This window comes from Pseudochaenichthys georgianus, chromosome 7, assembly GCF_902827115.2.
Source record: "Pseudochaenichthys georgianus chromosome 7, fPseGeo1.2, whole genome shotgun sequence".
Lineage (NCBI taxonomy): Eukaryota > Metazoa > Chordata > Actinopteri > Perciformes > Channichthyidae > Pseudochaenichthys > Pseudochaenichthys georgianus.
In genome coordinates this window covers 43,988,665-44,001,578 of record NC_047509.1, presented here as the reverse complement: position 1 = coordinate 44,001,578, position 12,914 = coordinate 43,988,665, and the positions used below count along the sequence as shown (strand labels likewise).

At 45.2% G+C, this 12,914-nt stretch overlaps 1 protein-coding gene across 1 annotated transcript in view; it reads left to right on the top strand.

The window, feature by feature from the left end:
- Window positions 1-12,914, top strand: part of bmal1a (basic helix-loop-helix ARNT like 1a) — a 47,407-nt gene that overhangs the window by 15,049 nt on the left and 19,444 nt on the right. Inside the window, exons 2-11 of the mRNA XM_071203861.1 lie at window positions 1,296-1,453; window positions 2,677-2,740; window positions 3,310-3,457; window positions 4,088-4,108; window positions 4,307-4,339; window positions 6,628-6,657; window positions 7,126-7,283; window positions 8,319-8,398; window positions 9,090-9,182; window positions 9,613-9,730. Of these exons, the coding sequence (XP_071059962.1) occupies window positions 2,695-2,740; window positions 3,310-3,457; window positions 4,088-4,108; window positions 4,307-4,339; window positions 6,628-6,657; window positions 7,126-7,283; window positions 8,319-8,398; window positions 9,090-9,182; window positions 9,613-9,730 (727 nt within the window). The 5' untranslated portion in view covers window positions 1,296-1,453; window positions 2,677-2,694. The remainder of the gene's footprint in view (window positions 1-1,295; window positions 1,454-2,676; window positions 2,741-3,309; window positions 3,458-4,087; window positions 4,109-4,306; window positions 4,340-6,627; window positions 6,658-7,125; window positions 7,284-8,318; window positions 8,399-9,089; window positions 9,183-9,612; window positions 9,731-12,914) is intronic.

The window sequence follows — 12,914 nt, the reverse complement described above, 5'->3', positions numbered from 1 at the left end:
ACATTGCCTGTATGCTTTAGTGCAGAAAGGGGGAGACAGAGGGGAGGACATTGCCTGTATGCTTTAGTGTAGAAAGGGGGAGACAGAGGGGAGGACATTGCCTGTATGCTTTAGTGCAGAAAGGGGGAGACAGAGGGGAGGACATTGCCTGACATGTTGGGCTGGCCCAGGATTCAAACCGGCTTCCTAGCAGCAGAATCTGCAGACAGCCGCCCGTTCTAACCACTGAGCTGTGCCCGGCCCATCGCTGCACAGATGGAACCAGCATGTTCAGAACTCCATCACATGTGAAGACTAGCGTTTATTGTATTTTCATTATTTCTCAATCAAAGAGTTCAGCTAAGAGCTGCAGTTGAACCTGCGTGGAAGCTGGATGCTGTCAGAGTCCCAGTTCACAGTCCACTGACCCACGTGAAAGCATTTAGCCAAACTGTAAATGGACCTTATACACATTTATTTACGAACACTGACATTGCTCTTCCAACAGAAGTCAGCTGAACACTGGGGCAGAGGCAGCCTTACGAGGTGCCACCTCCTCACCAGGGACACATGCATGCACAGGCTGTTGACTGTGCCATCAGGGGCAATGTAGGAGTTAGACATGCTGTCCACAGGGCGGGGTATCGAACCATCCACCCTCCGATACGTGTCCTCTCTTCAGACCAGCCGCTCCTCCTCCTGAGGTTTCTCCTTAATCCTCTCTTCTGTTTTTAATAGTGAAAGCATAGTGTTTTAAAATACAAACAATTAGGTAAGCTTAACAGCATATCTTGAATTGGAAATACGTTTAGCTTCGGCCTAGAAGTAATCCGGAGACGGCTCACAGGTCCGCAGAACAGTTGAGGTGCTGTTAGAGCGTCGTAGCAATCGTTACAAATAAAAAGATGAGCGGAAAGGAAATATCTTTAGTGTAGTTGCTCTAAGCTTCAGCCATAGCTTATAAAGTCACTTACAATGTATTTAAACAATGTTTCCGATTAGGGGTTCTTTTGCCATTATAGTATTACGGGTGTGTGAGTTACTCTACCACTAGTACTACTCATCACTACGGACAGCAGTACTAGTAGTGCTTCCGAGTGCTTAATGGAAGAATGGACACCCTGCAAATTTAGCTTTGCATGCAAGTTAAAATGGAGAATAGAACACATCTTGTAGCTTTCATAATTTAATTTACAATGGCTCTTCAAGTAGAATCCAGTTAACCCAGAATTATTCGTTAGAATTAAGGCATTTTTTTATTCCATATTTAATTTGAGATGTGCTTTGCACCTGACTGATTCCCTGCCTCTCTCCAGGGGTAGATGGGTTGCACCAGCTGTTTGAGGATCAAATGATATCGGGGCACAGCGACCACATCAAACCGGATGAAACTAGGTCAGGCTGAATCAGAGCAGACTGAGAGCAGACCCCGCTGATCCAGGCGAGCCCCGGCCCCTTCCAGTTTCACATCCAGGTAACTGAAGCAGCTCGTGTGCAGCCTGATCCACTCATGTTTCACAGTGGGGGGGGGGCTGACTCATGTGACAACAGCCTGCGAGAAGAATGCATGCTATTGGTCTGCTCACATTCGCTCGGCTACAGGGTCATATCATGATTTCGGGACCCCCTTGAAAACGAGATCTCAAGGGGTTTATCCCAATAAATCCAATTTCTAAAAAGAGATGATATCTGGCACGATTACACTGTTGTTCATTGAATCTGAGGTTTCAGAATAGTCACTGTAGCATTGTGTTCTAGTGGTTATTGTGAGTGTTTTAACTGATGACATTGTGTTTGTGAAAGTGAACATTTACCTCCTGAAGTAAAAGACAATGCGTAGGGAAATGAAAAGCTGTGTGTGGTCACGGGGACGGAACATGATGGATTCAGCTTACTACACATTTACATATCTGAGGCTCAGCATGTAGCCCTGTGCCGTCTGGTGCTAATGAACTGTAATCAGTACTCAGTACTATGCAATGCAGTTGCACCAAGCACACCAGCTTAGTGAGCATACTATGCACGCCTGATGACAGATGCTTGTGGTCTAACTCCACATGTTGGCCCAGGATGGAGAACTGTCCAGCAGGGGGTGTCGGCACACGGACACTGCTACTTTGTTACTCAGAGCACACTTCTCGGTCACTTCCTGGAACAGACCTTTAGAGAACTATGCAACCCGAGCGCATGGTCAAGTTCCTCTGAAGTAAAGTAACTCGATGATTAGGCAGCTCGGTGAAGACGAGCCTCAGTGAACTCATAGTGCGTTCAGTAGCTGTCTTCTAAAGAAGCGTAACTGCACAGCATGCGGTCCGTTCAGGTCATTGAAACGCTTTGCTTGGAAATGAGGGAATTGCACCAAATGATCACAATGTCTATTGTTTGGCAAAGATCTGTGCAAGATTTTAATATATTCTTAACTTGCATTTTGACAAAGATATGTACCTTGGCTGAGATGTGGATATTGTACTAGACTAGTTCATATTGAATTGAATTGTTGAGCCATAATACACACGACTCTGAGTGAGTCTGTCGTGGAACAGATACGGTGTGATATCATCCTCTTAAAGACATGACCGACAGAGGCAGCGTCTTCCTGTCTGCCTCCACACTGACATATAAGTTTGTGCACTTGTTGATGTTTTTAAAATGACTCCTGCTGTGAAGGACACTTCATTACATGTCATCTGTTCACAGTTGAGGGCCCGAGAGTGGATGGAAGGAGATGATTTCAACACAGAGGCTGTGATGAACATCTGTGGTGAGACTGACTTCATATTAACGTTCCTTTAACACAGACTACTAACAGCCTCAATGTCTTTGAGCCGTCATAATGAAGTGTCTGAAACACACCTGTGGATGTTTCCATGGAGACCGCTTTGAACTTTGATTTGATGTTTGGAGCACGACAGTCAGCAGCGCTGCAGTTAGTGACGAGACTATTCCTCCACATGCCTTTGTCATGGGTTGGCAGCTCACTACACATGTGAACAAACATGGGTCACAGTACACAGGCCCGCTGGATACTCACTTAGTGCTTACACATATTCTTTCTGTGTTGTTTACATTTGGTTCTATTGTCATGCATTTGAGTTCTCCATGGAAACAGTCCTCACTGTATAGTCTGTTGACATCTAGCCGGCACAATGGATGTTCCGGGGCCATTTAAACCACATTTAAAGAGCGTATTTTACAAAGAACCTAAATGTTTTGCGCGGAAACACAAGATTACACTGATCAGTCATTGCAGAACCAGGTAGCCCAAGCCTCTCTGACGAGCTCCACAGAGAGGGGTCAGGCTGAACAGCCCAGTGTGGGTTCTCTGTGCAGATGACCTGATGGCAGACCAGAGGATGGACATCTCGTCTACAATGACTGACTTCATGTCGCCCGGCTCCACCGACATCATCTCCAGCTCCATCAGCACGCCCGGCATGGACTACACCCGCAAGAGGAAGGGCAGCACCACAGACTACCAGTGAGTCCCCAGAGGAGAGAAGGAAGCACAGAGGAAACAAGGAAAGATGATGAATCAGGAACATTTGCATGATCACAACAGCAGAGGGTTAGTGCAGAGGAAGTGAGGGAAAAGACTTGCATATTGAACACATGTTAAAGGAATAAGGAAGTAGGCACACATCACAACAGCAGAGGTACAGTGCAGAGGAAGTGAGGGAAAAGACTTGCATATTGAACACATGTTAAAGGAATAAGGAAGTAGGCACACATCACAACAGCAGAGGTACAGTGCAGAGGAAGTGAGGGAAAAGACTTGCATATTGAACACATGTTAAAGGAATAAGGAAGTAGGCACACATCACAACAGCAGAGGTACAGTGCAGAGGAAGTGAGGGAAAAGACTTGCATATTGAACACATGTTAAAGGAATAAGGAAGTAGGCGCACATTATTATTACAAATATCAAAAACTTAAAGTAAGTATAAAAACAAAAAAACCATGAATGGGAAAAATGAAAGAAGGCAGGGAGGAGAGAAGGAAAAGTCAATAAATATAAATAAATAAAATGATGTGTACAATGTCAATCAGTTCTTTGTTTACATATTGTAAAAAGATGCACCCTGATTCATACATGTGTTTCTCCTTTCAGAATTGATGGCTTCTCCTTTGAGTAAGTTCAAACATGACTCCATTTGAATTGATAAGATCTGAGACATGTAGGACCCACTGTTGATTTTGCAATATGACATTTGTAATCAACTGAAGAACGAGCGTGCTAATGCTGCATGCATGAAACTGAAGTCCTGTGGTTCTTCTGAAGGTCTGTGATGTTCTTATTGAAATGTAACCTCCTGTCTTCCCTCTTCAGTGACATGGACCCGGACAAAGACAAGCTGGGAGGGTAAGCAGCCGCCACCATGCCTGTGATGATGAGGAGGGAGCTTTAATTGTCAGTATTGCTGTGCTTACTTGGTCTGCTGCTGGAATGATCCGGTTTCTGCTTTGAACCGGCTAACCCCCCCTTTAAGGGCTGGTCCCCCCTTTAAGGGCTGGTCCCCCCTTTAAGGGCTGGTCCCCCCTTTAAGGGCTGGTCCACCCTTTAAGGCTTGGTCCCCCCTTTAAGGCTTGGTCCACCCTTTAAGGCTTGGTCCACCCTTTAAGGCTTGGTCCCCCCTTTAAGGCTTGGTCCCCCCTTTAAGGCTTGGTCCACCCTTTAAGGCTTGGTCCACCCTTTAAGGGCTGGTCCACCCTTTAAGGCTTGGTCCACCCAAATCACACAAACAAGTGCACTACCTCCAGTGATACGTGTGCAAGCGGGTGGTTTTGCTTTGATGTTTTCCCTGACTCTTAAGACGTCTGATGGCACCGACACACTGATAGTGTTGGTTCATTTGGTTAAGGGTGCTCACAGCATGGAAAGAATGACTCTTTCTTTTAAAAAGTACTTTTTGACAGGAGAGAATACAGAAAGTAATGTTCCCTTTTTAAGAAACGTGGTCAAAATAACTGAAGCGTTCACTGCCAGCAGCTTTCATTGGACCTGTTTCCTTTTGTGTATTTAAAGACTACATATTCAACTCTGTCTTGATTTATGACAATGACCCAATGTTGACATCTGTAGTTCCATATCCTGTCCCTGCTAAACAGTGCAGGTGCACGGACTTAGCGCTCTGCACTGTGACAGATGCGGCTTTCACACCAGCGCTTTTCAGTTTCTAGCTCCGAGCGGGAGCTTTTCTGGTTCAGCTCCGGTTTCCCTTTTCAGCTCCCGCTCTGTGCACACCGCCCACTGGCGCCCCAGAGCTGCCCTTGCTGCGTCATGACGTCACCGTTTACATCGCTGATTTGCCACCCAACGGCAGCTCACAACAACAACAACTGCGTCGGGTCGATGATCGTGTTGCTTTTAATCACACAAAGCCAGAATAAATTGAATAACGACTTCTCCAACCTGATACTTTTCTCCAAAGTGCCGTGGTTCATTGTTTATTAATGTGTTTCTGCAGCATTTACCGACCGCTGCAGTGCTGCTCTTCCACGGAGTTTATTCTCCCGTTAGCTCCCGGTTAGCTCGCACTGCAGCGGCCGCTCTAAAGTATTCACTGTCCGACTCACACAAGCAGCTGATGCATATCCCCAGTTCCCCTTAGCCTAAGTGAATGTGTGTCAGTCTGAATTGACACTGTTTGTATCACAACGCTGTTATGAAAGTTTCTCTGGTATAAAACGGGTGATGTTGGCATAGCAACCGAAGCTAAACTGACTACTTGCATCCGATAGCTGCAATAATACAAAACAACACGTCTGCCTCTCTCCACAATGATCGATAACAGTGAACGGATGGTCAAAGTAAGGCACAAATAAACAGAACCACACGCAGCCTGGTTAGTGCTGCCTGACTTTATAAAGTGTGTTTATAGGCACTACTGCTTGTAGGCAGGCATGACAGTCGACCCATGGGAGGTGGGTTTAGTTTCCTGCACGCCTCGACGTAAGAGAGACGTAAGCGACGTCGCCTCTTAGCTCCAAAGCTCTTGCCTCTGGACCGACAATTTTTTGGAGCTGGAAAGGAAGCGGATTCCGGAGCTAAGAGCCGGCGCCGCTCCGGTGTGAACTGGAAAACCCGGCGCTTTTCAGGCTCCAGCTCCGAGCCGGAGCTGAAAAGGCGCTGGTGTGAAAGGGGCAAGAGTGGGCCTTCCTTCCCATGGATCTAATCTCAGATACTCACACACTTTAAAGGTCTTTGCTTAGATTTGAAACTAAAGCAGCTCGAATTCAATCCGCCCTTATCAAGCTAAACAGTTACAGTCTGTCCAGCAACAGTAACCCCTGGTGACAGTAGGCACGTACAACCGTCCCTCATCAAGTTAACATGTGTGTGCGGGAGGGTCTGCTCGGTGAGACCTGGAACACGCGTGTAACCCAACTTGTTCTGGAGCCGGTGACGTTCACCTCACATCATGGTAATGCTTTGTTAGCAGAAGCCTTGGCAAACCACTAGATATCACTCGAGCTAAAGGAAATGCGTTTTCGTGATTGCAACCCTGGAAGCAGAGCGATCATAAGAATAGAATATTAACTCTCACCCTCTGTTCATCATCCCTGTGTATTCAAATACCTGCTCCTCATTCATCAATCTCAAGCTGTGACCTTCATTCCTCTCAAACACTTCTCTGTCTGTCTTCGCAGTGACCAGCAGGGCCGGATTAAGAATGCCAGGTATACACCCTCCCAGTCCTCCCTCACCCCCCTGCCTTCTAGTCTTTCTTACATGAGTTAAATGTCTCTGTCTGATTGGAACAGAGGGAGCTTTGTGCACGGTGATAATAAGAAACGTTATACGTTGAAATGTATAGATCTGAGCATAATGTGGGGCTGAGGGTGTAAGAGCATACCGAGCGGCTAAGGACAAGCTCCCTCTGTGGAGAGAAGTCCCTTTATTAGCAGCTACAGAACCAGAGAGATGTGTCCAGTCCTGGAGGACGCACTCCACAGAGAGACATTTCATCTGTAGAGGACGCTCCGTTCTGAGCTGCATCTCATATATATGTTAGATTAGACTGGGGGCTGTGCACTTTAAGGATTCTGTCTTCCATACTGAAGGTGACATCAACCAAAGTGTATTTCTTTGCATGCATGGCGGTCAGATGAGTTGTGTGTTCTAACCCGCTCTGCTTCTCCCCACAGAGAGGCTCACAGTCAGATCGAGAAGCGGCGCAGGGACAAGATGAACAGCTTCATCGACGAGCTGGCCTCTCTGGTGCCCACCTGCAACGCCATGTCCCGCAAACTGGACAAGCTGACGGTGCTGCGCATGGCCGTCCAGCACATGAAGACCCTCAGAGGTTAGCGGACCCTGAAACACACTATCGACACACGTCTGTACAGCAGAGAGCGCACTGCTCCAGTTTCTCTTCTCTGTACTGGACATACACCTTCACATGCACCTTCTTCACACTGTACATGTTACATTCATATTTAGTTGATATACTCTTCCATGCACACCTACATCATATCCTACTTTAACATTGTGTTAGGTGTAGTTTGGCCCTTAATAGTGTTTGTCAGACAGATCTTTATCTTTTACAGTCAACTTGTATACATTTGTCTTTTTATAGTTCTGTTTTATTTTCTATTTTGAGATGTTTATATTCTGTTTTGTTTTTCTTCAAATGATGTGCAATGCCTTTGTTATAACATGCTGCTGTAGCAACATGTGTACAGCTTCACTGTGTTGGCAAGCTGAAACATCTGCACAGACATTCTGCCTCTCACAGGAGGCACAGCACGTGCAGTAAGACGTGCAGGTCATTGATACGTGCGGCTCTGGCACAGCTGAGTGGAGTGCGGCTCTGGCACAGCTGAGTGGAGTGGGGGGGTGAGGGGGACATTTCACAGTGGAGTGATCAGAAGTGCGTGAGTCTGAAAGGGAGGCATTACGGCAGCAGGGACACGTCTATATCCGGTTCATCTTAGACAAAGGGAAGCACACTTTATGAACACAATATGAAACTAATGTGCTCACCATGGAAGTAACAAAAGAACCTTGAATGTAAGTGGATGTATTGAAGGAGCCGGTAACAATAACAGATTGTAAATAAATAAAGTGTAAAGTAAGAAAAATGTTTGAATGCACATAACTCTATAATGTACCAAACATTTGTAATTGTACTATACAATGTTATTTATATATATATATAACACTTGTTTTGTATCATTAATTGACCAGGACAGGCTTGTTAGGAGGCACTATATAATAATACAACTTCTTTTGAATGACACTGAAAGAGCGTCTTTGAGCATCTAAGAACACGAAGGACTGGGAGGAGAACTTGTTCCAAGAGTGTGTAAGATAATGACCTGTGTGTGTCCTGGTGCAGGGGCAGCCAACCCGTACACAGAGGCCAACTACAAGCCCTCCTTCCTGTCGGACGACGAGCTGAAGCACCTGATATTAAGGGTGAGTCAAACCCTCTGTTATTCAGTTTCATCATTAACTGCAACTCATTGTTCTGTTTATGGTATTCAAAACATCAACGTATTTATTATGTTAATATCATACATAATAATGTTCTGCTCTAATTTGACCTGTTTCAAAGGATAAAGGTTTATTTGATGTTTGTCCCAGAGAAAGAACATGTTTGCTCGTATACTACAGTTTTCCATGAGACGATAATCTGATCACGTTCATTAGGCGTTGGGTTATATTCAAGTGGATATCATCTGTGGTCTTCTGGAATTCATTTTGTAAAATCATTTCAACTGTTGTTCCTTTTTAAATCAGAAATGAGGTTTGATTCTGGGTAAATGTGTTCTTGGTGACGATACATTCAAATAGTGTGCAACTTGTGGAAATACAAATACACATTATGTATACTACGTTTAAGGCAATTTGTGTTTGGTAGATAATTTCTATATCGTAACAATGCTTTTTGGCAATACATCTTATACCGTTGGAAAGCCTGTTTCCTTACCTTTCCAATTCTGCCACTTTTGTGAGGAACAAGCATTTGTGGGATGAGCAACAGAGCGCTGAGTATGTGGGTGTGCCGTGGGAAGACGACAAAGAGTTAGGAGGGACTTTGTTGAACAAGGAAGACGTATCTGTGAGACTCCCCACACTGACCCCAGTGCTCTGTGTTCGGAACCAGGCGGCTGATGGGTTCCTGTTCGTGGTTGGCTGTGACCGCGGGAAGATCCTCTTTGTTTCTGAGTCCGTCTTCAAGATCCTCAACTACAGCCAGGTACGCTGACTCACGTTAACGTGCTGCTGTTTATTGTTATGTATTATCCTTTATCCCAGCCTCTCCGCGATGAGCTACCTATAGTCTGTTTCAGATTGTGAACGTTGTATATCCTTCTGTCAGCCACTCACACTCATGATTTCATCGTGTTGACCATTTGGAAGAATTCAAAACGTTTATCACAAATCAGCAGAATGTCCTCAGTATACATAATTAAATCCCAGCAGCACATCATCACCATTTCCTGGCTTCAGTTGGACATTCTGTCTCACAGTTAATTTTAGATTGAAGATTTAAATTGCCTTGCAGTTTCCGAAAAAAAACATGCACGGTAATGGAAGAATAATTGATGGCCTGTATTGTTTATGTTCACCTCTCACTTAGTTCCCTCTGTTCCTGCTGTCTCTCACATGTGACCTTCTCTCTGCAGAATGACCTGATAGGTCAGAGTCTGTTTGACTACCTTCACCCGAAGGACATCGCCAAGGTCAAAGAGCAGCTGTCCTCTTCAGACACCGCCCCCCGAGAACGGCTCATCGATGCTAAAAGTAAGAGTCCGAACACGTCACCTCCTGTGGGGCCGTGAACATACAAGAGGACTAACACTTCCTTTAACATAGGTCCAGCCATCATTTATTAACAGGGTTCCCGCGGGGTCTTACATTTGATATTATCTGAATTTAAGGGCTTAAAAAGGTCTTAAATATGACCAAAAAAATAAGAAGGGTCTTAAATATGATTTAGTGGGTCTTAAAAATGATGGGATTTGAAAGGTACTTCTGTGTTGCGATCGCGTCGAAATGTGTTTTGGGGGAAATGTCCGGGCTGCAAAGAAACCAGTCCGGTAAAAGCCTTTCAGTTCCCCCCAATAATTTGTATTGAATTAAATCAACATGGAACCAATAATCACTAACTTTGTTTCCCCCGGCCCCTTATCGGAGAACACCCAGCTAGTAACCTAGCAACCAAGCTAGCGGCAGTCAGAAACTCAGGTATCTTCGAATCTATTTACAAACAAATATGGGGAAGTGTAAGTTCAACGTATTTGGTTGGAAAACATCGAATGTAGTGCTTGATTGAAACCAGTGGAGGGGAACGTGTTTGAAGCCTGCTGCACCTTTTGCACAAAAAAATAGCGTTTGTTTTGCTAAAGTAGCGTTAGCTAGTGCAGCAGCGGCTAGATCCCCTCCTGGGTTTTAGGCGGCGGAAGTGACGTAATCTGCCACCCAGGACAAGAGACGAGCATATTACATGTATTATTTTCGGTTGTGTATTTTTGTTTCCAGTGGTGGCGAGCCGTGACTTTTATACCTAGGCCCTCTGATGTGCATTTACCTACCAGGTTCGTTTCCCACAGACCTTATTTCCAGCTATTTTCCAAAATCCTCTGGAGAAATCCCACTGCTCTGTGTCGAGGGAATGCGAGCGCAGCTTATTTCCGGGTTTTAGGACGCGTCACTGCACCACTTGCATAAGAGGCTTCTAAATTCTTAAATGTCCCCTCCTCGACTCCCCTTCTCGAGACTTAGTCCCGCCCACAGGAGATGCGAGCGGAGGACCGAGGAGGGGAACCGAGGAGAGAGGAGGGGAAGCAGCAGAAGTTTAAAGAAATGAGAACTCCTCTCCTCTGAGCGGTCATTTTAAAGCGACGTCCGTTCATTATTACTGGAAACAGCTGCATCAGCTGTCGGGTGTTTTGTCATAGCGCTGTATTTTATAATCTCTGTTAGATCAGCTGAACATTGTTCCCCCACATATTTACTTTGAATTCATTGAGAGTGCGGTATAATGAGACAATAACAGGCTACAGATGCGGACACACACACAAATATATGTATATAAATATATACAATTAAAAATATGAGAGCACTCTCATAATAACGTAACACAATCAGAGACTGGATATATCCCCCCCCCTCTCTCTGGTCGCTGAAATGGGGAATTGAAATTACGGGCCAAAAGTTGTATTTACAAGTATTAAAAGTAAGGACACCAAACCAACTGAGACCGTCTGTCCGCCGCATCTACGCCTGTACCACACACACCTACACACTGTACCCACACACCTACACACTGTACCACACACACCTACACACTGTACCACACACACACACACACACACACACACACACACACACACACACACACACACACACACACACACACACACACACACACACACACACACACACCCCTACACACTGTACCACACACACACTACCACCAACACACACACACACACACACACACACACACACACACACACACACACACACACACACACACTACCACCTACACACTGTACCTCCCACACACACACACACACACACACAACACACACACACACACACACACACACACACACACACACACACACACACACACACACACACACACACACACACACACACACACACACACTACCACCTACACACTGTACCTCCCACACACACACACACACACACACACACACACACACACACACACACACACACACACACACACACACACACACACACACACATACCATGTATACATCACTTCAGGGGACATTACATTGACTTACATGCATTTCCTGGAGACTTATCCTAACCTTAACCAACACATGCCTAACCCTAACCCTAACCCTTAACCTTACCCTAACCCTAACCCTAATCCTAACCAAGACTTCACCCTAAAATGAATGATCCCCCTTATGGGGACCTCCAATTTGTGTGTGGTCTAGTAATGCTAGACCACACACACACACACACACACACACACACACACACACACACACACACACACACACACACACACACACACACACACACACACACACACACACACACTTTTTGTGTGTATGTAAGACACTTTCTTTTTTGTACACGCTAACACAGTTCTGTGTACTGTTATGCTGTTATGTTCAGTCATCGTTCATTGTCAATTTTTGTATCCGGATTTCTATCAGACTTTAGAATGGAGAAAGCTGAGTCACAACTGAAAGTCAATCAGAACTTGGTCATGGTATAGTGCTACTTACAACAGATAGATTACAAAAAATGCAATACGTCGCCTTGCTTATAGTATTGAAATACAGCACAACATATTGAATCACTACATGTATCTTGGCAACTGCCATTGTTTGTTTTCCCCTTTGGATCTAGCCCTGTGTGACTGTTTTTAAATTGTATTTTTACTATTGTACAAAATAAACTGTTCTATTTTTGACAATTGAAACACTTCTCTTGTTCCATGAGTAACCGAACCTGTGTGTCCCAGTGACTTAAACCGTGTCATATTTCCCAGGGTGAAATTCCTGGGGTGGCGTTGTCGGACTTAGTGGTTTAACCACACTACTGTTAAATAAATACCTTTCATCTGCGGCCGCTGCCACCGTGGTGCCCTTGAGCAAGGCACCGGACATCCCCCCTCACTCCCATTGCTCCCCGGGCGCTGTGCAATAGCTGCCCACTGCTCCCAGTGCTAGACTCCTGGTACTAGGATGGGTTAGAAGCAGAGAACACATGTCACTGTGTGCTCTGCATGTGACCATTAAAGAGGGGTGCATCCCTCCCATTCCATTCTCTTGGAGCGATCGTATCACCATATGTTCCGAATACACAGCCCAGTGTTATGTACATTTCTCTGTGATTTAAAGCAATGATATAAGGATCATAAGGCATTTACATTTTTCATTCAAATACCCTTTTAGTGTAGACTCATTTTATGAAAGCAGAGCTTATGGGTTGC